At 44.8% G+C, this 25,453-nt stretch overlaps 1 protein-coding gene across 2 annotated transcripts in view; it reads right to left on the reverse strand.

Moving 5' to 3' along the window:
* GNPTAB (N-acetylglucosamine-1-phosphate transferase subunits alpha and beta) overlaps nt 1-25,453 on the reverse strand; it is a 625,912-nt gene that overhangs the window by 182,798 nt on the left and 417,661 nt on the right. For both annotated transcript variants that reach the window (XM_069629897.1, XM_069629896.1), the window contains exon 15: nt 8,401-8,620. In XM_069629897.1, the coding sequence (XP_069485998.1) occupies nt 8,401-8,620 (220 nt within the window). The remainder of the gene's footprint in view (nt 1-8,400; nt 8,621-25,453) is intronic.

Consider the following 25,453-nt stretch of genomic DNA (forward strand, 5'->3'; position numbering starts at 1 on the left):
AAGACTCCCTTATAGACTTTCCCGCATTAGGCCTGGGCCAATGGTATGGGCAAACTCCCAAACATAGGAATCACCCGCTCAGCCTCACAGGATTGACACAAGACTTAAGGTAAATATTACCCAATTCAACACAGTACCTTCGCAAAAAAGACAAGCACCTGGGTGGATGGCTTGAGGCAGGGGGCAGTACAGGACCCCGTCCCTGGAATCTCGGTCTGGTAACGAAAGAAACGTACCTTGGATGGGAACCCGCAGCAGCAGTCAGCAGAAAAGGCTTCCAACAAAGGATTACTCCAGGCTTCTCACGGCTCTGTAGATTTGGCACCCTTTTACAGAAGATTGGGAAATAATGCTTGTTTCACTGTCATTTTTTGTTTACCAATTTACCTGTGGTTACAGGCAGATGGGGGTGAAATTAGATATACATATATGTTGTAGTTTCCTTGATACGTGCAACACTTGAGCACTGTGTGATGACTAGGAACTGGAGTAATGCTCTACAGTTCCTAGTATTAAGCTGAACCTTAACTGGGTAGAAAGATAGACCATATAGGCCTCTCCCCGGGTTCGGACTGTGTTTGATGAGAGCAACTGAGCGATAAGAGACAGTTTTGGTATATTTTTAAATTTGATTTTAATGGAAATTTATTTTTGTCTGATTTTAGAATTTTGTTATACGTTCATCCCATCCTGAAGAAGACATTTACAATCTACAAAGTCGAAACTATTTACCAACTGGGAAGCCTGTTTGATAACGAAGATTCACATATATAGGCACCGATAGTCGATATTTTGTCTGGAGTGAACATTTTTTAGCAATTTAAGGGAAATGAATTGGAACTTTCCTAGATTCTTAAAATAATTAAATGTTTTAGGATTTGTACTAGCGGAATGAATGCATGAATGCCTGATTTTTAGGATGTTTTGTATGAAATGAATTAATTAAAGCTGATCTACGATGTGTTTTATATTCAAATCTAAAATAAAATTAAAATTATGATTTGATTCATTACCTCTCTGCCTCTGCTCTATCAGTTGCTCTCGCTATCCTGGCACCACTTTCTTGCTTTGTTTGACTATATGGCCTTACCTCCAGGTGCCAGTCATTTAGGAGGCTCCCACTTTTTGGTTGTTGTAGTAGGTGCAGCACTTTGCTGTGTGGGGAATATTCATTAAAGAATAATACCTCTAGGAGTACCATTTTTGGTCTCTTAAAACAAGTTTTATTTTCGTTTATGACAGAGCTTTTTGTTCTGTTTTGTTCCCTTATTTCTTCTGCACCACTGTTTCACTGTGTCTGCTTCAGATTCAGTTTCTTTTAGTGAAGAACAATTAGCCAAGATCACTAAGATTCCATCCTTCTTTGATAAACTACAGTTCGATAATGTTACGGGGGACTTTTTAAATATTACAAGCCACAGTATTCTGCGTCTCAAAAAAAAGAAATTCAGAACAGAAATGCACAGCCACCTGCTTACGGAGTATCTAAAGAAGAACATTATCCCTACGGGATTACTTGTTCGCAACGAACCTTGTTTGTTCATGGGCGATGTGGAATACAAAAGTGCATTTTCAGGCATAGGGACGAAGTGCAGCAGAGACTGGATGTTGCTTACTATAAACACAGCCTTGAGAAAAAGTATGGCTGTTGGCGAAGAGATTGAAAAAGCAGAAACAGCTTTTAAAGCAGATACCACTATTATGAACATTAAAGAAAAACTAGACACCATGAGAATCTAGTTACGGAGTTCATTAAAATTACCACTGCAAAAATAATTGAAAAACTCATCAAAGACTTAAAGAACTTTTCAAAAGAAACAGCATACCCGTACTTGAGTGCGGACTACCAGGGTCCTGCCAATTGGAGGGATCCGGATAGCAACACAACAGGGCTACCCTCTCATAAGAGGGTGACGTTTTCAGATACCTCATCTGACAAGGGAGATGGGTACCAAAGAGGCAGGAGAGGTAATCAGCAGAACTACAGACAGAGGAATAGAGGCTCTCAAAGAGGAAGTAGGAGAGGAAGACAGAACATCTTCTTCCAATATCCTCCCTACTTCTATCCACAAGGATTTGCCCCCCCGGGCCAGATGCAGCCTTACCCGCCCCAGGAACTCCCTTTTCCTCCACCACAAACAGGTCCCCCTCCACTAGGAAACCTGTTCGAAACAAGAAGGAGGGCTTACAGGAGGTAACATCCTCTTCTGCCGTCTTCAATTTATCTGATAAGATTTTGACATCTAAAGAAGTTTCCATATTAGAAAAAGGTTTTTCATTTCTCCCAATGAAGGATCCTAATAAAATGGATGTAGAAACAGAATTAAGGAATTTCTTTTGTAAAATTAGGCTTAAAGACTTCTTTGGTAGTACACAGGGACCCTCTGTGGAGTGTAGCCCTAACACACCATTCAAACCTCCATCTAGGTTTACTCCTTCCCTAAACATGATATCCAAAAGGACAGCAACATTTGAAAAGGCAGTACATCGAGATTTTCATACAATGTATGAGAATAAAGACAGTATGAAGGCTGCCAAAAAATGTTTCAACTTTACCAAAGAAGACTGGGCAGGGCTTAAGAACTTACATTCTGATAGAACAATTGTGATAAAAAAAGCCGTCAAGGGAGGAGGAGTGGTAGTGTGGACGCTATGAAATATGACCTTGAGGTCATGAGACAACTAGACAATCAGGAACTATATGTCAAACGTCAAGGAGACCCCACTCAAGGAATTCGGAAAGAAATTGAAAGGCTGGGGAAAGATGCCTTGGAAAGGGAGACTATCACCCAAAAGGAACTTAGTTTCTTATTGCCCAAGAATACGAGGACTCCCCTCATTTATATGTTACCTAAAATACATAAAAGTTTGAGTGCGCCTCCTGGCCAACCCATTGTGTCACTGAGTGTTTCCATTTTGGAACCTATTGGCCAATATTTGGATTTTTTTTCTAAAACCCTTGGCCAAAAACACTCCAACCTATCTCTCTGACTCCTCAGATGTTATAAGAATGGTCGAGTCCTTACCCTTCAATAATGATAATGACGTTCTTATCACTTTGGATGTAGAGTCCCTATTCTTGAATATTCCCCAGGCAGACTCATTGGGGATTATGAAAAGATTCCTTCAAACTAGGATAGACAATACTTCAGTCCCCAGTGACTTCTTGGTGGAACTACTAGAAATTGCTCTAAGAATTTTTTCAGATTTAAAAATGCATATTATATGCAAATAAAGGGTACGGCGATGGGGACATCTGTTGCACCCAATTATGCCATCCTCTATGTGTGGGACTTTGAAGAGTCGAATATCTTGGTAGACTCTAATCCATTTAAGCTTGCTCTGAAATTTTATAAGAGGTATATTGATGATATTCTTATTATTTGGGATAGTTCCAAAGGGGACTATAATGCTTTTTTTACATGGATTAATAATCGAAATCCTAATCTGAAATTCACCATCAAAACCAGCAATAGGGAGATTGCCTTTCTGGATTTGTTGATAAAAGTGGATAAAAAGATTTTGGTTGTAGACTTGTTCAGAAAGGAATCCGACAGGAATACAATATTGCACCATCAGAGTTTTCATTCTCAGTCCGTTAAATCTAATATCCCTTATGGGCAGTTCCTAAGAGCCCGCAGAAACTGCACTAAAATTGAAGATTTTACTAGGCAAGCTTCCATTATTGAAGAGAGACTGACAGAGAGAGGCTACCCGAGAAAACTTTTAAGATACTCCAAAAAACGAGCTCGGTACCAACATAGGGACATCCTATTGAGAAAGGATCTTAAAGAAAAGAAATTGAAGGAGGATCGAATAGTCTGTGCTCTTACGTTTAACACACAGCATAACCAAATTAAGAAAATCATCTCTAGCCATTGGTACTTACTTCAACGGAATATGCACGATTTACCTAAACCCATTTATGCCTTAAAAAAGGGGAAGAATATTAAAAATTGGGTATCGAAGGCTGACAGAAATCAGTTGCAAGACACTCAGCCCACCATTACCGCAACCTGGGGTATGTCCCCTGTTGTAGGACATTACCCCTGTGGCAATTGTTGTAATTGTTCAAGTACTTCTGCCACTTCCTCCATTAATATTAATGGAAGAGATTGGAAGCTGAGGCATCATACCACTTGCCTTGGCTACAATGTAATTTATGTGATCATATGTCCGTGTAAAAAGACGTATATTGGCAAGACGGCTAGAGCCGTAAAACTACGCATAGGGGAACACAAGTCCAAGATTAGAACAGGACAACTGAATGCCCCCTTGACCATGCATTTTTCTGAGTCTAATCACAGCCCTGAAGACATAAAATGGTGGGCTATAGAAAAGGTTTTTGGCACGGATGCAGCCAATGTGGCGGCACGCTTATCACAGAAGGAACAGTGGTGGATTTATCACACTAACAGCCTCAATATGGGACTGAATCAACAAGAGGAGTGGAATTGAGCTCCCTAGTGTGTTTATATCCCTGGGCTTTTTTGCCTTATGTTATATTCTGCCTTTTTTGTAGATTCGGCACGGTATTTATCGGGCAGGTATATAAGTAGCCTGTAGGCAGACTGAAAAGGTGTTTTCAGTTCATTAAACGTAAGCCTTCCCTATGTTTGAATTTGGTTAGCCTAGTGTTGTTCTTGTGCATCTATCGGCTGTGGGCCATTTTTCCTTCCTGTTAGGAAGTCCAACGTGGTTTGCAATAGTAGTCCATTGTTTGTGTTGTTAGTAAACATGATTGACATAAAAGAGGTACGGCTGAAGCTCACGCCGTCGCCTCGGATTTTCGGAAATCATCCTCGATCCCGGTTAGGGGCTGCGCACTTTATTGGAGGTAAGTGGAATGTATGGCCGCTCGACCTATGTCCTCCCCATGCTCCCTTTTGTGGGGAGTTTAGTACACGTTAGATAATTAGGCTCACGTGTGATATTGTTTATTTATTCAGACCGCGACCGCATATTGAACACGTTACTATACCTTTCGTATGGGGATTGTTGTTCTCACACGAGGGGGGCGACGTATAAACAAGACCACCAGACGCGGAGGCGGCTGGTCGTAGTTCCGCGACGGATGTAAGCCGATGCGAAAAAAAGGCAACTAGTGGAAGGTACTACCCTGAGCCTATCGGCTTGTTTTGAATTCTGATTTACCCATATGAGTGGGCATCTGGATACAGATTCGCACTGGAAGTGCATATACTAATTGGGCTGGTCCATATTTTGTTTTTGCTTCTTCCCCTTTTCTTTCTTCACCTTTTCTTCCCGTCTGTGCTGCAGGGGCTGTCAAATCTTTCCCTTGGAACTTAGCACATTCGGCGGATTTCAACAGGACTGTGAAATTGAACTTAGTGCTGTACCCCAGTGCTTTGGAGACTCATATTTGGCTCTTAGGTATGAATTTTTAATTGAATGGAGACATCTAGGAAACACTGGTGTGGGAATAGGGGGAACATTTTGGCCTGAAGAAATATGTCCTGAAGATTGGGAAATAATGCTTGTTTCACTGTCATTTTTTGTTTACCAATTTACCTGTGGTTACAGGCAGATGGGGTGAAATTAGATATACATATATGTTGTAGTTTCCTTGATACATGCAACACTTGAGCACTGTGTGATGACTTGGAACTGGAGTAATGCTCTACAGTTCCTAGTATTAAGCTGAACCTTCACTGGGTATAGAGATAGACCATATAGGCCTCTCCCCGGGTTCGAACTGTGTTTGATGAGGGCAACTGAGCGATAAGAGACAGTTTTGGTATATTTTTAAATTTGATTTTAATGGAAATTTATTTTTGTCTGATTTTAGAATTTTGTTATACGTTCATCCCATCCTGAAGAAGACATTTACAATCTACAAAGTCGAAACTATTTACCAACTGGGAAGCCTGTTTGATAACGAAGATTCACATATATAGGCACTGATAGTCGATATTTTGTCTGGAGGGAACATTTTTTAGCAATTTAAGGGAAATTAATTGGAACTTTCCTAGATTCTTAAAATAATGAAATGTTTTAGGATTTGTACTAGCGGAATGAATGCATGAATGCCTGATTTTTAGGATGTTTTGTATGAAATGAATTAATTAAAGCTGATCTACGATGTGTTTTATATTCAAATCTAAAATAAAATTAAAATTATGATTTGATTCATTACCTCTCTGCCTCTGCTCTATCAGTTGCTCTCGCTATCCTGGCACCACTTTCTTGCTTTGTTTGACTATATGGCCTTACCTCCAGGTGCCAGTCATTTAGGAGGCTCCCACCTTTTGGTGGTTATACCCTTTTACAGGAACCAGATGAAGAACAAATATCGCTGGCTGGATTTTCTTCACTCTCTTGGTCCTGCACTCTGGTGAAGGGACTTCAAGGATTCGAACTATAACTCTGGAGGTCCAGCAGGAGTCCACCAAAGTTTCAGCAGGATTGGGACTTCGGAAGTCATTGCACTGCACTAAGGTTCGAGGTCCCCTGGTATTGGCGGTTTGCAGCCCAGGAAGGTCCCAGCACGTCGAGGGATGGATTATTTTGCAGGTCTTCTTGAGACTAATGGGTCTCACCAGCCTCTGGGTAGAAGTTGTTTTTGGAATCCCCACATCAGATGGAAGGGAGGGTTGCATCAGGCTCCGGTTACACAGCAGGCTCCCCGGCCGCTGAAAATCGCTACCAACGTCTCTTCATCTTCCGATTCAGCTTCAGTGGTCAACTTGTCAGCAGCATCCAGATTTGGAGCATTTCTCAGGAACTACAGCACAACATCTACAAACTCTCCCTGTAGTTTACAAAAAGGGGTAGCTGGCTGTTCAATCAGGAGAGCCAACTCCCAATTAGGAACTGGTTACTTTCAGGCAAGCTGAAAGACAAAAGGCTGCAGAGGTTTGGACTCCCCCTCGCTTACTGCCTTCACAGGCACTCTGGAGCGTCGGGTCGGAATACAAAGGACTCCCGCTGAAGAGAAAACAACAACCAAGATCTTTCCCGCCTAGGACGGCAGAAGAAGATCTAAGAAAGAACAAGGATACATACAAATGGCAAAAACAAGCCCACCATTCTAGCAGAATGGTGACCCTCCTAAGCATTACCACGGCCGATTTTACAGCCTGGTAGTAATCTGACTAAAAAGTTGTTAAGGTAAAACCACTGCCATCAGCCATTCAAGTTAATTTGTAATTGTAACAAGAATTTTACCAGGTAAGTAAGAAAGGGGCTACATTGTACCCCCCAGCACTCCACATAATGTGGGGTGTGCTGACTCACTATACAAAATGTAAAGGGGATGGGAATCGCACTTTACTCTTGAGAACAGTTGTTTATCCAAGAGATAAGAGAAATTAAAAAGTGAAGCCCAAATGCTGTGTGCTGCCATTGTACATTAATTATAAGAAACTGTAACCCCAATCACACACTATAGAGAGACAAAAAGGTAGCCGATAAAAAGAGTAAAAGGCTAGGTGAGAGGGGGAAAAAAAGATGAACACTCACCCAGGGACAAAGAAAAAAATCACCTATAGGAGCAAAAGGTTCTGGGGTTGACACAGGTGAGGAAGATTTATCAGATATGAAAATCTTACCCAACATGGGCCACCAAATAAAGGGAGTAGGAAGACAGAATCCATCGGCAGGAAAGCATGCTCTATTTCTGCAGCTACTTTGAGTGGCCCATTTCTCAGGTACGATAGGTCACTATGGCATTCTGTGCAGAGGTCCTCAGAACTCCTTCCTGTTGATCAGAGAAGACTTTTTCAAAAGTAGTCAAAGAGGGATGTCTGGCATTAGACAACTCAAGAATGAAGTCAACCACTCTGCAAATGAATGGGATTTACTCCGTTATTTTGAAAATACATTTATTTTAAAAAGCTACAAATTCCCTTGAACCAACATGTGCATTTCAGTTAGTAGATAATAAAGGGAGAAAGAATACAGATAGGGAGAAGTGATGGGCATGGATGAGGCGGATGGGCGAGGGTATGGAAAAAGTACTGTTGAGACCTGCTGCTCTGGGCACTTTGGCTTTATCTCGCCTTAGCCCCGCCTCCTGTTCTTTCCCCAGGTCGTCCATTAAAGTTTGGTCCAATCATTCCTTTATCCCTCTGCCAGCACTTCATTGACCTGGAATGTACCAATCTTTACTACCTTTTCCCCCTGTCCTGCTTTTTGGTCGCGTTTTCATCCTCGCTCATCCCGCCTCCTCAGGGCACCACAAATCGACTTTCTTGCAATGGGTGCATTACAAATGAATATTAAACAAATACAACACCACCAACACGCCGACGTTTCCTGATCGATTACTATCTACTAAGTGAACATTAATTTTGTACCAAGTTATTTCTAGAAATAGCCTTTCCTACTTTATAAAACCAACATTTGGAGAATGTAGTACTTTTAAGAGACAAAACTTACCTGTAGACTTAATGGGAGCTCATGGATCCTTGTAGCCAAGGTACGAATCTCACGATCAGACAATATGCCTGATCCGTCTGTGTCAACATCGTCAAAAACCTTTGAAATGTTCAGTGGCTCAATGGCACTCATCAGGTAGTAGAAATAGGAAAAGGCAAACTGCATATCTTCAGAGTGGCGCACTTTATGAGCTGATGTTTTGTCGAATTCGAAAGGGTACCTGAAATTTAGAAGCTCAGTAAGACTACACAATAATCGGCAGGCAGGCACATCCTACCACCTAATCCCCACCCTTGCACCAAAAAGCTGTACCATACTAAAAGTATTGGCGGATTGCCCAACCTTCAATGCGAACTGTTTCATGTCTGAAAGAACTCAAGCTCTCCTTCAGCAATCAAGAATGGCCAACTGTCTTCCCAACAGAGATCCAACCATATCCCTCAAATATTTTGTTTTAAAATGTTGATTTTACAGGGAAAAATAAAGAAAGAAAGAACAGCAGAAATGTATGCCTAACAAGCAACTAAAACAAAGCACATCTAGGAGGCAAAGGGAACAGGCCTATTGGTGTGAAAAATAAGAACTAGAAAGGGAAGAGGCAGAACAAAGAAACAAAAAAAAGGGAGGAGGGGCTCAAATATTTACAAGATCAACAACGCACTGCGTCTAGTCAATCCACCTTCTCAGTAACACTCCTAATTTATCCCATTTCAGATGGCATGCAAGCCATCTCTCCTACTGAAGTTTTTATCTCTCCAAAACGTTTGTCATTCTCTCTCCTCACTCAATGTCACAGGACTCAGATGATAATTCGTAGTATGAACTTGGCATCTCCCAAGGGTACCATGCCTGCTAAGTTACCCAAAGCTACTCTCTCAGGCCAGGGTGGAAATTATCCAAAGTTCGATTGAGAAGGGAACAGTTCTAGTTGATTTCATGAATGCAATAGTGACCCTCCTTCTGAAAAACCTGTCGCTCATTCCCAGGGATATGAATGCTTTCCACCCAATCTCTAATCTGCCCTTCGCTGCTAACCTCCCTGACAAGACAGCGGCCATACAACTCTCAGCCTTCATCAAAAGACATTTTCAGTCAGTGTTCAGGCTAAGAAGGGGCGCAGAATAGGTGCATAGTGCCGTTGTGGAAGACCTAAGGAGGCTGGTGTTGGTACCTTGATTTTCTAACATGATCATCAACCACTGTATCCTGTCCAATAGACTGACACAGGCATTGATGACCTTGCCCCGAGTTGGTTTATCTCCAGCTCAAAACAGCAACATTTTCTCTCTCTTCTGCCGTCCCCATTGATCTGCACACCATGATGTTGCAGGATAGACCAGACACATGCGGCCTAACATTAGCTGTCCCCTTTCAGTTGTTTTTATAACCCGCATTACCTCTACTTTTTATTGTCATTTTTGCTGTTCTACCTTCAATGCAAGCAGCGATTCCTCCGAGGTCAGAAGGTCAGGCAATTCAATGTCTTCAAACTCAGCTGGTTATTATTTGGCAGCATTGCGATATTTTCTTAGTTCCATTGATTTGTTTTTTTCTTCTTTTTTTAATAAATACGCAACAGTGAAATATTCTATTGTAGACCCAAAAACACACTAGAAAAATACTATCAACCAACACTCAGTTATAAAACATATATACAGTCACCTTTGGTTTGTAGAAATGCATATCATTCATTTAAACACGTGAAAGGCAGGCAAGTAATTATGCAATTGAAGAAAAACAGTTCACACGTATGATAGCCTAACTTTATGAGTCCAATCCCTAGGTTGAATGGGGCCTTCTTCTCCGAAGACACAAAGTTCCTTTAGTAGAGGGGACAAAGTTAGGAAAGCTTCTTGTGGTGACTTCATGGATTTTACAGGTAATTAAGATATTTTTTTTAATCTCTTAGAACAACTTTTAGAACAAACGTTAAATAACGAGGGAATGGAATAAATATAAGTGTTTCACAAAGTTTCCAATAGGGGAGATATGAACTTCGGTAAGTATTCCAATTACTCACTGCCCATAATCCAATTTTCCCCCGTGACTTGGAAGGTCAACTGGGAGTTGCTGGAGGTAGATCTTCCCGCCGTTGTGTCCAGTAGAAGATGCCAAGGAGCTACGGGGGCAAGGGAGATTGCGGTTGGGTCCAGAAGCTGAATGCAACCCCTTCCTATTAAGAAATGCAGCAGGCATCGATGCAGGTCTCTTGAGGAAACTCAACCAGACCCGGGGATGGCCGGTTCCAGCTACAGTCACCACACACGGCTGACAGCAGGCGCCTGTCCAGTCGCAAATGAAGACTGGCTTCCAGGACAAGATCCCTTGAAGCGGGGAAGCTGAAACTTGGCAGGAAGGCAACTTGTAGGGTGAGCTGGCGACCACCAAAGGTCTGGTCAAAAACTCAAGAACGGCAAAGCTTCTGGCACTGTAGCCCAATTCAGAGCGGGTTGGTTCACCGGGTTGTTCAGGGACGATTCTTAAGGCTCAAATTTGCAGGAGCACGAGAAGGCGTCAAGACTGGTTGGCCCCACCAGTGGAAGAGTCGAAGAACGGCAGAGAGCTTTCTCAGATCAGTTAGTACAGCATGACTTCAACAGGACAGTTGCAGGAAAGGTGGCCAGGCCTCTTCAGGAGCAGTCCTCGGGTCTTCAGTCGGTAGCACACCTGCACAGGATACTTGGCTACATTGCAGTTCTACTGGAATGGCTACTGGACTCCTCTTTTATCCTCAATTGAAGTTAGTGATCAAACCCAGCCCTCCAAAAGTAAGGATCTGCGCCACTCACTCAGCCAGCAGAGGTCTAATCAGGGACCACTGTATGTTTCTTTCCTGCATGCACACTGGACTTACGGGCACCAGGTTGTGGATTGGGACCAGACCAGATTGGGACCACTTTGTGGGTCTAACACACATGGCCTGCACTAGCTCGCAAAAGCAGCAGATTTTCCGGGCAAATGCATGACCATGTAAGGGATTTCCTGACCTGGGAAGGCAGGAAGAAGACCAAGAAACAATATGGCATGGCTATCTCTGGACACAAACCACTGTTAGTAGCCAAACACAGTAAATGCGATTGTGTCACCTAAAAATATAACAAATATTGTAAAAATGTATCTGCTGCCACAAGGGTTTCTTTAGGCACATTTAAAAGTAACCAGCAATCCCATAGTTAAAAGGCTATGGTGATACAATAGTAACCCTGTTACACTGCATTGTAAGATGATGTGTATAATGTTAAACAGTTACCAAAGAAGGAACACAATAAAAGACAAGATGTCTGAAGGACTAGTCAGTTTCCCCATAACAAATCAGCAAAAGGCCAGGAAAGTGAAGTTCATTTTAAAAAGTAAGGGCAGGGTCAAAAACATAAGCAAAACATTTGGGGGTCTACAGAATATGGAGGGAAAGTTGCCTAAAAGATCAATCTTTCCTAACACCAATCAAGATTCAAAACCTGCCTGATGGGACACGATCAAAGATCTGTTGATGTCAGGTGGGGGTGGAGACCCCCATCAGCTTGGGGTGGGAGGCCTTCCAATGTTAAAACCAGAGTCTGTCCTTCCCCTGTAGGTCGTGTGTGGGATTTGGGAGGGCCACAGTTCCTACTCCAAGCCCTGTGCCTGGTTGCATGCCAACCTTACCACTTTATCACCCTGTGCCTGCACAGCCACTTTTGGTCATTTTCTTTCTCATTGTCTCCTAGAACCTACAAGCTCATCAGCCTTGACAGCAGCAGCAGAAGCACCACAACCCCCACCACTAGACCGCCGTACTGAGATAGCACCGTACAACCAGGAGTTGGAGGAAGCAGAAAACCTGCACAAGAGCCGCCAACCGCCTAATGACCTAATTCATCCAGAGTGTTAGCACAGAGAGAGGTAGCAGAGTTGGACTGTGCCGGGGGAGTGCGTCACACCCTCAAGGTGCGGAGTGCCAAGCGGGATCCACCTGCTTCAGAACATTTCACTCACCTATGCAGGAGAAGCAGTGCAGCATCCCCACCAAACCAGCATTTCCCAGCTGGGAAACCATAATACGGACTGGGAGATTGACTTTGGCATGCAGTCATTGTGGCGGACCGGCTGATCAGCATATTTGAAAGGAGTGGGTCTCAACCCCCCTTTTGAATGTTTAGCTGCCTCTAACTCCTCCCAGGTGAAAGAAGCAGTCACTAATTGGCCCGGGGAACCAGAAGAGGAAGGTAGCTATTGATGAAGTAAGGGAGAGTAAAAGAGGGAGGGCAGAAAATAGGAAGGGGTGGGTTGTTTGGGTAAGGTCAAGGGAGGACCATGAGACCAGGCAGTGGAAGGACGAACAGAGGAACGTGGAGAAAATGTGTTAGAGGCATGTGCAAGAGGAGGTATTGGTTGGTGTGAGAGAGTGGTACTGGAGTTTGAATGGTCGCCGTAAATGGTGTGTGAGTGAAGACCTTAGTGGGAGTGTAGAGCTTAAAAACAGGGTGAATGTGGAAGTGAAAGGAAGGGGATTGAGGGAGAAGGAGTGGGTGGAATAGTAGCAGAGTGGTGGAAAATTAGCAGAGGAGGGAGTAGTAGTGTGGAGGTGAGCGCAGTAGTGGTGCGCAGGAGGGAGCAGTAGTGCGGAGGGGGGAGTAATAGTAGTAGTAGAGGGGAATAGTAGTAGCAGTGCGGAGGAAGGATTAATAGTAGTACGGAGGAGGGAGTAGTAGTAGTGCAGAAGAGGTAGTACAATTCCAGTAAAGTTAAGCTAGCAGCATTGGAGGCCTACACCACTTCCCAGCATGAAGTCTCCTGGTGGAAGTTTCCTGTTAAACTTTGTATAAAGGGGGTGAAGCGCACTTTCGCACTAGACCCTCATCCTCTGCCTGGTTGGGATCTTAATACAGTGCTTCAAGGACTCTTCAGATCCCCCTTTAAACCAATACATGAAGCATCTCTAAAATATTTCACTTATAGGGTTGCTTTACTTCTAGTCATCACATATATAAGAAGGATTAGTGAACTTCAGGCTTTATCAGTTACAGAAATCTATTCATAAACAAAAAGGTAGCCTTCAAACACATCAACAGTTCTCAGCAAAATCTCTTTCAAACTTCAATGTTAACCAATCTGTTGTATTACAAGCTTTTTCCCAAACCTGGAAAGCAGGGCTGACCAAACACTTCACGCACGCTATGCAAGAAGAGCAGTTATGTTCCACCTTAGCAAAACCAAAGACATTTGGAAAACAAGCCAATTCTTGGTCTCAAGATGGATTGTTAAATCCATAAAACTTTGCTACACACGTTTCATTGCTAATTGACCCTTAGAGGACATTGGTAAAACTGTTACCTGGAGTTCTGGTCAAACATTTAGACAACATTTACACAACACTGCCCTCCCCTACCTCACCAATCGTATCACTAAGAAACACAATTTGCCCAAATTGCGCACCGCCACCACTTCAGCCATGAACATACCCATATTTTCCAGAAAAAGAGCTGGGGGCTCTTGCTTCATTGCCATCGCTCCCACACTCTAGAATGCCCTCCCTCAGCAGATCCAAGACAAAGTTGCTTATGCACTCTTCCGCAAGAAAGTTCAATCTTCTCTATTCAACAAATACCTGTAACTAAGACGGATTACCCCACTTTCTAGGAACCCGGATCTATGATTTAATGCAATTACCATCTCATGTATTTCTCGTTCCATGATATATGATTTTACATCTAATCTTAATTTTTTTATCTTTAGTGCTGTGATACCTTCGCTACCAACAAATGAAATGAAATAAATAAAATAAATAAATTGCATGGATACACAAGCTACAGTTGATGTCACAGGTGGGACAAGCAGGGCCATTTGCTAGCGTCCCTTTAGCTCACCCTCCACCTGCTGCTGGTACTGCTTGATAGTCTATGGTAATCTAAACAGATTCAGAAGGCAGACATTACTTACCTAGCAATAGTCATTCTGTGGCATGTTTCTACTTAGAGTGACATGTGCACGCCCAGCCTCACGAAGCAACGGGACAGTACCACTAGTCATAAAAGTTCTCTCAATTTTCAGGCATCATTTAAAAGAAAAACAATCCGAGGACAACAACACGTGAAGCCTCATGTGTCCATATACACGTACTATAGAGATAGTGTGACAGGAACGCCCCTCTTAACACCCTGTTTTCGAATTCAAAAAACAAAATGTAATTCTCATAGTCAACTACTAGATGGCGGCTTACGAGAAGCATGTGAATGCAGATTCATAAGCCTCAGAAATATATAGATAAATGAAAACACACAGTTTATTTATGTTAACTGTTTATTTATTTCACTTGGTATATAACAACATTTTTACCATACGTCAAGCAAAAAGACATTTTCAAAACAATACTGCAATCATGGTTGATACGCATTTACAAACAGATATCAGCATTATTGGGGGTGTCAAAAGATCAGTCCGAGGGGGGCTGATCTACCATGGCTAAATATGCCAGAAACTCGGCCCAGGTGTTCTTAGGCTTTCTGGCGCCTGGAACCAAAGTAATGTGCAGTTCTTCGATATCATTGGCCCAGACTATATCTTGCATCCAAGTTTCTTTTTCGTGGGGGTTCTTTATGTGTCCATGTCATAAGGATAGCTCTCTTGGCCAGCACTGATGCAAAATTCAAGAATCAGCGCAGAGTTACTCCCATACATAGCCTAGTATGCAATCGCAGAGAGATAGTTCCAAACGTTCCCCCATTATCTCAGACAAAGTGATCTAAAAAGCATTCCATAACACCTTAATTTGGGGCAGGACCAGAGCATATGCATCAAGTGGGCTTCCTCATCCCCATACCTGGGGCATGCTTTTGTCTCACCTGCCCGGAACATGTTTAACCTCGCTGGGGAGTAGTATAGTGTGTTCAAGATCTTAAAGTGTGTAAGTCTATACTTCGAGTTTAGCAGGCAATGTGCCTTCCATTGGGAATACGTGAATTAAACCTGTAGATCTCTACCCCATCTGGCTCTAATGTTCCATGCGTCTCCAGTAGTCATTGATTGTGCGAGTCTATATGGAACAGATTTGCTCTTTTTACCATTAGACCTTTGCAGCATATATGATAAGTGTGTTGGTGGCTCATCTGGAAATGTGGGCCATAATGCCTGCACCGCTGTACGCATCCGCAAATAATATAATGCATGTACTGGGCCCCCACCGGCTGCTGTCCTCAATGTATCCTCTCGACAAAGCGACCCTCCACATATAGATATCCTGTCATGAGTATGCCTGCAGCGCCCCAGGATCTAGTCATGCCAACGTCCCCAGTCGGGGGGAGCAACGGGTTGCCCCACAAGGGCAGCATTCCATCATAAAGCGGTGCCAGAGTCCCCCTAGCCGCCAACCTCCTCCATTGATATTGATATTTTATTTATATTGCGCTCGTACACAAGTGTTTCAGAGTGCGACAAGGCAAGGGAGGGGTACAGGGGAGAACAAAATAACGATCTTACTAGGCCCAGTGACATTGAGAACACGCAAGTGCATGGGAGAGGTGAAAAGTGCATGGGAGGGGGGGGGAGGTGAAAAGTGCAGCGCAAAGGAGAAAACAGATAATATTAATAAATAAATAATAAAGACAACAAACAATGGTAGTTCAGCCAGCAAGTGCCAAGTGCTGGATTTAAGGCAGCAGATTGGGTATGTCTGATAAGTGCAGGAAGAAAAGGGGGAGGGCTGTATGGTTACAGATACAGAACCCAGGGCAAGGGGTGGCCCGGAGGCAGTGCGGGAGGGTGACAGGGTGAGCAGGTACCTGGGCCTGGAAGACACGGTAGGCCAGGTGCACAGTGCCGAGGGTGAAGAAAGAAGCAAAGAGGAAGGTCTTGAGGTGCTTCCGGAACCGGAGATGTTTCTCCTCAAGTTTTAGAGTGACAGGGAGGCTGTTCCAGAGGGAGGCCCCAGCCGAAGACAGATCTACCTCCAGCTTGTTTCTTTGAAAAATGACGGACCCTGATGGAGTTAGAGGTAGAGGAGCAAAGAGCTTGAGAGGGGAGGTATTTGCGGAGGGATAGCTGAATGTATTTTGGACCCAGGCCCCCGAAAGCCTTGTGGACAATGAAGAGGCTTTTAAATGTAATGCTTGCAAACACTAGGAGCCAATGTAGAGATTTCAGAGCTGGAGATACACGATCCCAGGGCTTGAGGTCAAGGACAAGTCTCATGTGGCCGTGACGGGGTCCTGTTGGTGTTTCGCCCGGTATGCGCTGCCTATCAGTAAGGATGGTAAGGATACGGGATTAGCACACATCTTCTCTAGACTTGTGTGCGGTAGGGGAGGCTCAGTAGTGGCCCAATGGGAAGCACAGTGTACCTCCGCCACTTCATAGTACAGTTTAAAATCAGGTGCATTGAATCCCCCCTCCACGTACGATCCGTAGTTTAGTTCACGGGTTAGGCCGAGATTACAGAACACCTTTATCCCCAAATAACATAACGAAAGGGGATCCCACGATAATCCCCTTTTGTTGGATGGTTCCGTCGTCCCAGGCGACAGGGGGAAGATTTCAGATTTGCTTTATTTTAGATGCAGTCCAGAGTGTGCGCCAAATCCCACCACAGTATCTAATACCTTTGTTAAGTTAACCGTTTGGTCGCTTATATATAGCATTATGTCATCCGCATACATTTAGATGATTTCAGGTTTACTACCCCCTATCATTAAGCCGGCCCGACTATGTACGGCCCAAATCTTGTCTGCCAGTGGCTCGATTATCAGTGCAAATAACAGCGGGGATGGCGGGCACCCCTGTCTAGTACCCCCCTCTGTTGCATCAATGGGGAGTCGCAACCATTTGTTCAGAAGTAATTTCACCCAGTATATGAAACTGTGTCCAAACCCGTAGCTAGACAATGCCTGAAAGAAGAATGGCCAAGACACTGCATCGAATGCTTTTTGCATATCCAGCAATACCGCCACTGCTTGAGCTTTGGAAGGAGTCATGGTCATGATGTTGTATAGTCGTCTAAAGCATAGCGCCGTTGATCGGACTATGAATCCCGCCTGGTCAGGGGGAACCATATGGGTCATCAGGGGGAATAGGCACATTGCCAGCGTCTGTATTAATGAGGGATAGGGGTCTGTAGGACCCACATTCTTCTGGTGCCTTGTCTGGTATAAGCAGTAGTATAATGGTTGCCCCCGTACCAACTCAGATAGCACCCCAAGCACCAGTGCCTCCTTCCACACCTGTAATAGGTAAGGGGAGAGAATCCCAGAGAATTCTTTATAAAACTCGGCAGCCAGCCCGTCAGAGCCGGGGGGGCCTTGCCCTGGGGGAGTTGTACAATAGCTGCCTGTATTTCTTCCTCGGTTAGTGGCGTCTCCAGTGCGTCGCGCGTCGCCTTGGAGAGAAGGGTGGTGGGTATTTTCATTTAAATAGCTTTCTGTCTCTTTCACCGAGGCCATTCTATTGGGTTGGTGAAAAGCCTGGTAGAAGTCAAAGAATACCGTATTAGTATTATTATGGGCTGTTGAACCATCAGGCATTCAAATATATGGTATGTGTGCATTCCCAAATTTGGATTTAACCACCAGACGGTCCAGGGTGCAGCCCGGTCTGTCAGCCTCCCCGTATAGCCTAGCCATCTGTGGTCTGTCCATCATTCACACCTACCTCTGTGCCAGATCCCTGTATTTCTCTAGTGCCAGCTGTGTCATGAGTCTAGTGGGCCAAAGGGGCCATGTAGACACTGAAAAACCAGGGGTATAGATTAGATCCCTGGGGGACACTGCAAGTAGAGGGTGATAGCGGAGAGAAAGGAACCGAGTTCTACCTGGGAAAGACTGTCAGAAAGAAAGGATACTAGCCATGCCAGGGTTTGATCAGTTATCCCCAGGTTCTCACGGAGACGGGAGATCAGGATGTTGTGGTTTACCGTATCGAAAGCAGAGGAGAGGTCAAGAAGAATGAGGACAAAGGGAGAGTTAGAGTCAAGGTTTTAGAACGGGTATTCACGGGTGTTCAGAAAAGCAGTTCCATGTCTCTGGATGCTCTAAAGCCAGACTGATGGTCATGGAGACAACCCGCAGATTCAGTGTGGAAGGTTCGCTGCGAGATAGCCAACTTCTCCAGAAGATTGCCCAGGAAAGGAGGGATGGAGCTCGTGCGATAGTTAGCTGATAAAGTAGGGTCGGCAGAGGGTTTATTGAGCAGAAGGTGCACAAGAGTGCTTTAGAGAAGTGGGGAAGACTCCAGTGGCTAAGAAGAGGTTACAGAGGTCTGCCGAGGCTGGAGATAGCGAGTCAATGTTGTCCTTGATGGTTTTGGAGGGGCAGCGGTACACCTGTTTGGAAGAAGCTTTTATAGACTAGACATGTCTAGATACCTCCTCGGGTGTGATAAGGGAGAGAAGAGGTGTGGTGGGGTCTGCCGAGGGAGGCCAAGGAGATAATGGTGCACGAGTGGGTGTGCAGGAGAGAGAAGACAGGATGTCCTGTGTTTTGGTGAAGTGTGCAGCCAGGGCCGTGCAAAGGGCCTGGGGGGGTTGCGGTTGAGGAAGAGGCTGCAGTAGGATTGGCCAGTTCCTTGCAGACTGACAATTTTGGCCGTGTTGTTGGATACCACAGAGATGCAGGCTTGAACATGGACTCTTTTCTTGGACCGGATGCAGATTCTATATTGCCTTTGCAGAAGACGGCAGGCCAGCTTGTCAGACGGTGTGCCTGAAGATCCCCATTTCCGTTCCGCGCTGACATGCACTTGCGTTTAAGGTCAGCCAGGTCAGAGTCGTATCAGGAGTTGCACTTTTTGGCAAGCTTCAGTCGGACCCTCATGGCATGGGCAAGGATGCCGAGAGTTTTGTAGATGGAAATGTGAAAATTAGAGAGGGCTGTATCAGGGTGGGAGTCCGCCGCAAGAGTAGGAGAAGGAGAGTAGGTGGAGGCAAAGGCAGCCACTGACACTAAGAGAGGAGACAGGGGAAAGAGAAAGACAGGGGAGGGAGAGAGAGGGAAAGAGACAGGGGAGAGAGAGAGAGCAGACCAGACATTTGAAAGAGGAATAGGCCTGAGTGGGGATGATGGAAACAGGGATCCACTCTGGAAAGGCAACTCCCCCCTCCTGGTCTGTTGGGCCTGGGTTCATAGAGAATCTTGTAGCCTTTAGGGAGAAGTGTGTCAAAACTTGTGACAGAGCTGTCCTTAAACCAGGTCTCTGTGAGAGCAATAACATTCAGGTCCAGGTGTTCCAAGAGGTGGCAGATGTCAGAGGAGTGCTTCACTGCAGAGCGAGAGTTAAGCGTGGCAACGTGGAGCGGATTGCCATTTTTGAAAGACTCACGGGGGGAGGTCCAAGGGACAGAGGTCTCCACCATAAGCGGTGCAGTTGCATGAGAGAGAGGCAAGAGATGGCAGAGGGGCCAAAGGGAGTGCAGGCAAGGGAGCCGAGACAGTGGTAGATGGCAAGGGAGCCAGTGAGGAGGCAGGTGGAAAGTTGATAAAGTGAGGGAGGAGCTCATCAAAAAGAAGGAGGTTGGGTTGGGGCCCTTTTACCAAGTCGGTGCCATTGTGATAAACATTTCTGATGACCCGGGAGGTCGAGGAGCAGGCAAGAAGGACCTCCCAAGCAGCTGCTACCATTGATGTGTGAGGAAGAGTAGGGGGAGAGCAAAGCAACCACATGTAGAGTCCAAAGGTCAGGATGACTGGGAAAGTTTCTCTGGTGGATGCACTGACGTAGGTGTCAGAGATAGAAAGACGTGGGTTGGAGCCAAGTGTGTCCTTCTCAAGTTTCTGTCTGCCAGACTTAGTGAGCAGTGTGGGATAGGAGATAGAGAAGCAGTTAGAGGAAATAGGAGCGATGAGAGCACACTTGTGAAGGGGACAAGGTGTGGTGCACTTAACCAGGCTGAGCAAATGGGGCATGTGGGAGGGAGTTGATGGGAGGGTGCAAGCACACAAGGAAACACAATAAGAGTGGGAAAAGCAGTGGGAGCTAAAAGGGGGGTACAAGGGAGCAAGAGCAGACAATACAAAAGCAAGGATGTAGATTGGATATCAAACTAGCAAAACATAATGCAGGATGAAAGCCCTCCTAAATGTGATTTTTAACAACAGACACAATCAATGCAGGATGAAAGCACATCTAACTTTGATTTTTAAACCGACAATTAATGCAGGATGAAAGCGCATCTAAATTAGATTTTTTCAAGATAACAATTTTTATTGATTTTGCTAAACAAACAATGGGCAAACATATACCATTGCTTGGTTTTTTAACACGATACAGTTCACAACATACTTGGCACAGCGGTTAAGGTGGTAGCTAGGCGTTTATAAGTCAATCCAAATAGGGGCGGGCCTTCCCAATGTGCTTTTAGCACCCCTGATCTCATGGGTTAGCCATCGGCTTGGCATATGCCTGGCTCCCATAGTGTCTTGCGGTTTCTAGCACAAAAGTCATGGCAGTTGATCAGGACATATTTTCTCCGACCTTGTAAAAGCAGGTCCATCCACCGGGGAGGGCAGCTCAGGTTAGTCTAGTTTCATGGTTCACCCTACTTCCTCCCACTTGCCCCACACTTTCTAGAACTTCTGAGGACAGCCTCTAGAATTGTATGTCCGCCTCTCCAAAGTCATACACCTCGCCATTTCAGCAGACCATTGATCCCAGATGTGGATGAATCGGTGAACCCCATAATCTAGCGATAAGCCTTTTAGCTAGCCCAGAGAGGTTCCTAAATTCTATTTTTAAATAACAGACACAGTCAATGCAGGATGAAAGCAAACCTAAATTTGATTTTTAAACAGACCCAATCAATGCAGGATAAAAGCACAGCTAAAATCGAACATTGAGACACAGGTATTATACCAAAGCAGTACAGTAGAGATGGCAGTGTGGAGAGGGCTCAGGAAATGCAAAGAGTCAATATACAGGGTAGGTCATTAAGTACAAAGGGACATACAGCAACAGAGATAGGGCAATGCGAATGCCTAGGAGGCAGAAGGTAGAGTCACAGAGATGAGGCAGGCAAGAGAGCAACAGTCAGCACTCAATGGGATGGCGGGAAGGATACCACAGTCCAGGGTCACATACGAAAGGTACCTGGCATGAAACATGTCTTTGCCAGCAGTGTAAAAAAAGAAAGGAGGGTCTGCATGCCCAGCCAGGCCCGGACAAGCACAGACAGGGCCCAGAAGTGGGCCTTCAATGCTGGTGCCGGCTTCCGCCTAGCGGTGCACCCAATAGGAAGAAAAAGGATTTCAGTGACCAATCACAGGGGCCAGGTCACGGTAAAGGACAGAGTTCCACCAGGGGGTGGCGGAGTGGCTATCTTGGAGACTGGCACAAAAAAAGCAGATGCAGGCAGAAAGCTCTCAGAAAAAGCGTTTTTTTTGGCAACAGTACAAGCAGGATGAATACTCCTGTGTTGGTCACAGCCAACCTGTTATACCATACTGCTAGGTAGTGTGACTATGAGCATTAGGATTGGTTTGGAGGCCTTGATTATATTTATGGGTGCGGTTCCCAGACCCTCTTTCATGATCCTCCCTTCTCTTAGCCATCCCGCCAACCGTCCTGGTCTCCCCGCCTCTCTGGCGAGCTTACCCGTGATTTTTCGCGGGTGCACCGGGCCTTCACTACTTCCCTTCGCTAATTCCTGGGATTGCAGCGGCGGTTCTGCGCTGATTCTTGGCCTCTGAGCTGCGTGTCTCGGCTTCTCCAAACATTCAAGGCTTCCTGTCTGGATCTGGGCCCAGGCGTCTGCTTCTTTCGGGTGATCGCCTGCGACTGAGCTTTTGAGAATGCCACTACCAGCGGGTAAGCATTGCGTTCTCGGTACTGTCACGTCCCATCTCCTCTACTGCTGCCGGGATTCAAATCTCCTGCTGCCTCCAGGGATGGCCTCTTTTTCCCCAGTCTTTCTTACCTTTTTAGGGCATGAACAGTATTGGCCGTTCTAAGGCATCTGGTCCGTGCACCTTGGTTCTGCAGAACCTGCCACATGGATACGTGCCTGTTCCTTGTCTCAGTAGTGAGATCTTTACTTCTTACTAGGTTGTTCTTCCTCGTCCCAATATTATAGTCATCCCTGTACTCAATGTTCCTCGTCTCAGTATTTCTTGGAGAAGTGACATGGTCTATTCTGCAGACATACATGGAAGTGTGTGCCGTTATTATGTCTTGCGCAGGATAACAGGGTGAGGGAGGTCGTGGTGTAGAGGAATTATACCGTGCATCTCCCGAGGTGTTGTCGCTTGTCCCATAGGGGGTTTCTCCTCCCCATGAGTTCAACCTGCTGAGTACCACCCCAAGGGGACTGTCGGGTAGCGGCCTCAAGTCTGTTTACTCATGGGAAGGGGCTTCCCCCCAAGAAAGCAGTGACGACCTCCTGGGATTCATAACAAATGCCAAGCCACATTCTGGAACAATCCTGTTATAAAGCACTCCACTGTTCTTGAACTAAGTTCACACTATAAGCAATAAAATAAAAAATGCAATGAACACGCTAAAAAAAGCATTAGGAAAAATACATTCAGGACGCTACTCTCAATAACACATGCAGAATAGAATTTAGCAAAATGGAAACCACAACAAGTGCTGCTCACAACCCGATACTGAGATTCTAAATATAATTTTTTATATATTTAATAGGAGTGCATAATACAATTTATCAAAACAGCATACACAAAATAAAGAGGAAATCAATTAAACAAACTTGCCTGTCTATAGAAAAGTGAAATATATCAAATGTTTGCCATGCCAATGTTAAGGCACAAACACTGAGTATAAGTATGTCCCTAATACAAAGTCCAAGACACTAAAAAAAATAAGCTTTGCTGAGACTACTTTAAAAGATTCACTTTAAGTATAGCATGGGTGTGAACTACCTAATATTTAAAGCAAGCGTTGTGGGGTAGTGCAGTATGACTTAAGGCTTAGTTTGTAATGCGATTTTCTTTTTGCAAGAGCCTTTAACAAGGGCGAGGGGAGGTTACCACATGGCCATTGGCTGAGAAGATGCAGTCGGATACACAAACTGATATGAAAGGACAGGCAGACAGCACAGTTATCCAGAAAAATACAGATGATTTCCAGACTTTAGACAACACAACATATAGGAGGTTTTTAGAAATTGTACAAAGTGCGGAAATTGCAGAATCCCAGAGGCAGATACATACATGCACACATGCAGGTACACAAAGACAGGTGGAAAGCAGATAAATGCATACCCCAATGTATAGAAGGTTTCAAGACATGTGGCACCACATGCAGAAAACACACAGGTGTTCAGAAATGCACAGGTTTTTGGACATGCAGATATCCTGTGCAACTCACATCCATATCCACAAATGTAAGGGGGGAGCTAATGGAAACACAAGACATAAGAACATATAGAAAAGGATGACACACATTACACAACTACAAATAGGAAATGAGTTGAAACAAATTTTACATTTTACAAGCCATAAGAACTTAAAATCTACAAATTAATTGTTAAGTCAGAATTCAGATTTCTGGGGATTCCGAGAATGTATTACGTCCCATCAATGCTCTGATTTTGGTTCTTGCATTTCTGGGATATCTGGTGTCTTTCTGATGGCCAGAGTGACTTCTCCTGAAGTCCCCTATTGTGCCCCTTGATACCTTACTAATGATACAGGGTCGCCAGAGGTGCCGTCTCTCAGGTTCCCCATTTTTGCCCTTGGATAAACATATCACCTGACACAGGTTTTAGGGATGAGGTTGGTGGCAGCTACAGTTTAGTTTTAACTTCACCAAAGGTGCAAGTCATTTTACTTCATTGATATAGCCCATTGGACCTATTTGGTAGCCATGGGAGTCCATTTTCTTAGGTCCTGCTCTCTGCCATTTTGTGTTTTAGGGCTTCCTTTGTTCAGGTTGACCATGCGGCAGGCTATAATGGCTTTTATGACCACTTGGGCTCATTGTGAGCCCATCATGGCATCCTCCATATTGGTCCATGGTCTATGTCATTTCAGCAGCCACTTTTATTTTCCAAGGTATTTGTTTAGAAAAAGACTTGTTGGAACTTTAAAAAAAATAATATTTGGGTGGGTCTCCTCCACCCTCCAGACCCCCCCTTCCCTATATTACCACAAACCCCCCAAATATTCCGAAGAGTTTTTTAAAATATAAATGCATCGAAGCAAAATACTTTGTAAAAATCCCAGGCGATGAAACAACGGCATACGATTGGTACTAACTGGTTTAAGCCAGTATAGTAATTGGACTATCCCTCTCACATCATGTGGATGTGGGTAAGTGGCAATTCCAGTAACTAACCACAATGGTTGGTCAACTAACTCTTTGCCCCCAGGCACCTGTAGTGATTGGTTGTCTGGCCTTTGGCCAGCCCCTTTGTGCAAGGATATTTAGGCCCTGTCCTGCCCCTCCTTCTCAACCTTGCTGCTTGGTGGTTGCCGATCTGTTCAAGGGGTTTTCCTGCCAATTGTGACATTTTTAAAACCCTTGATTGGCAAAACGTGACAAATGCAGTGGCTTGGGCATATTCTGGTTTGGATTTTTGCCTCTGGAGCAGTCCAGGTTTCCTGAAGACTCCTGTTGACTCCCCACATCTGATGGGTCGAGCACTTCATTATGGAACCGTTCTTCCACATCATTATATTTCCCGCCAGGATCATCTGCTTGGCTGGTGTCCAGAGGGGTGCTGAAAATTCCCCATGATGTTAACTCCTCATTTTAGGATGTCGGAGGGTGCCTTCAGCCGCTGTCCCCATCTTGGGATCATTTGCTGCTCTGCTGCCTTTATCTGTTGCCCATCAAGCCGCAGGGAGAAGTCTTCGCAGGGTTCCCATGTCTTCCTCACAGAGGATACCATCCCTGGCTTGAAGGTCGACGCTGTGGGAACAGCCTTTGTTCCTTTCCTGGGTTGCGAGGATTGTTGCTGCCTCGCGGTGCAAATCCCCTTGAACCAAATCCTCAAAAACATTCCTGTAGAGTTGTTTGCTTACCAGGTTGTGTTGTGCTGCTGGCAACATTTTGTACAAACTAGCGATGTGCACACCTACCTTTGTGTCCTGGGGTGGGGTGGGTGGCTGATTATTCAGGACACTCGCCCTCAGGT

The sequence above is a fragment of the Ambystoma mexicanum genome, chromosome 12 (assembly GCF_040938575.1).
Source record: "Ambystoma mexicanum isolate Mex_15411 chromosome 12, UKY_AmexF1_1, whole genome shotgun sequence".
NCBI classification, from domain to species: domain Eukaryota; kingdom Metazoa; phylum Chordata; class Amphibia; order Caudata; family Ambystomatidae; genus Ambystoma; species Ambystoma mexicanum.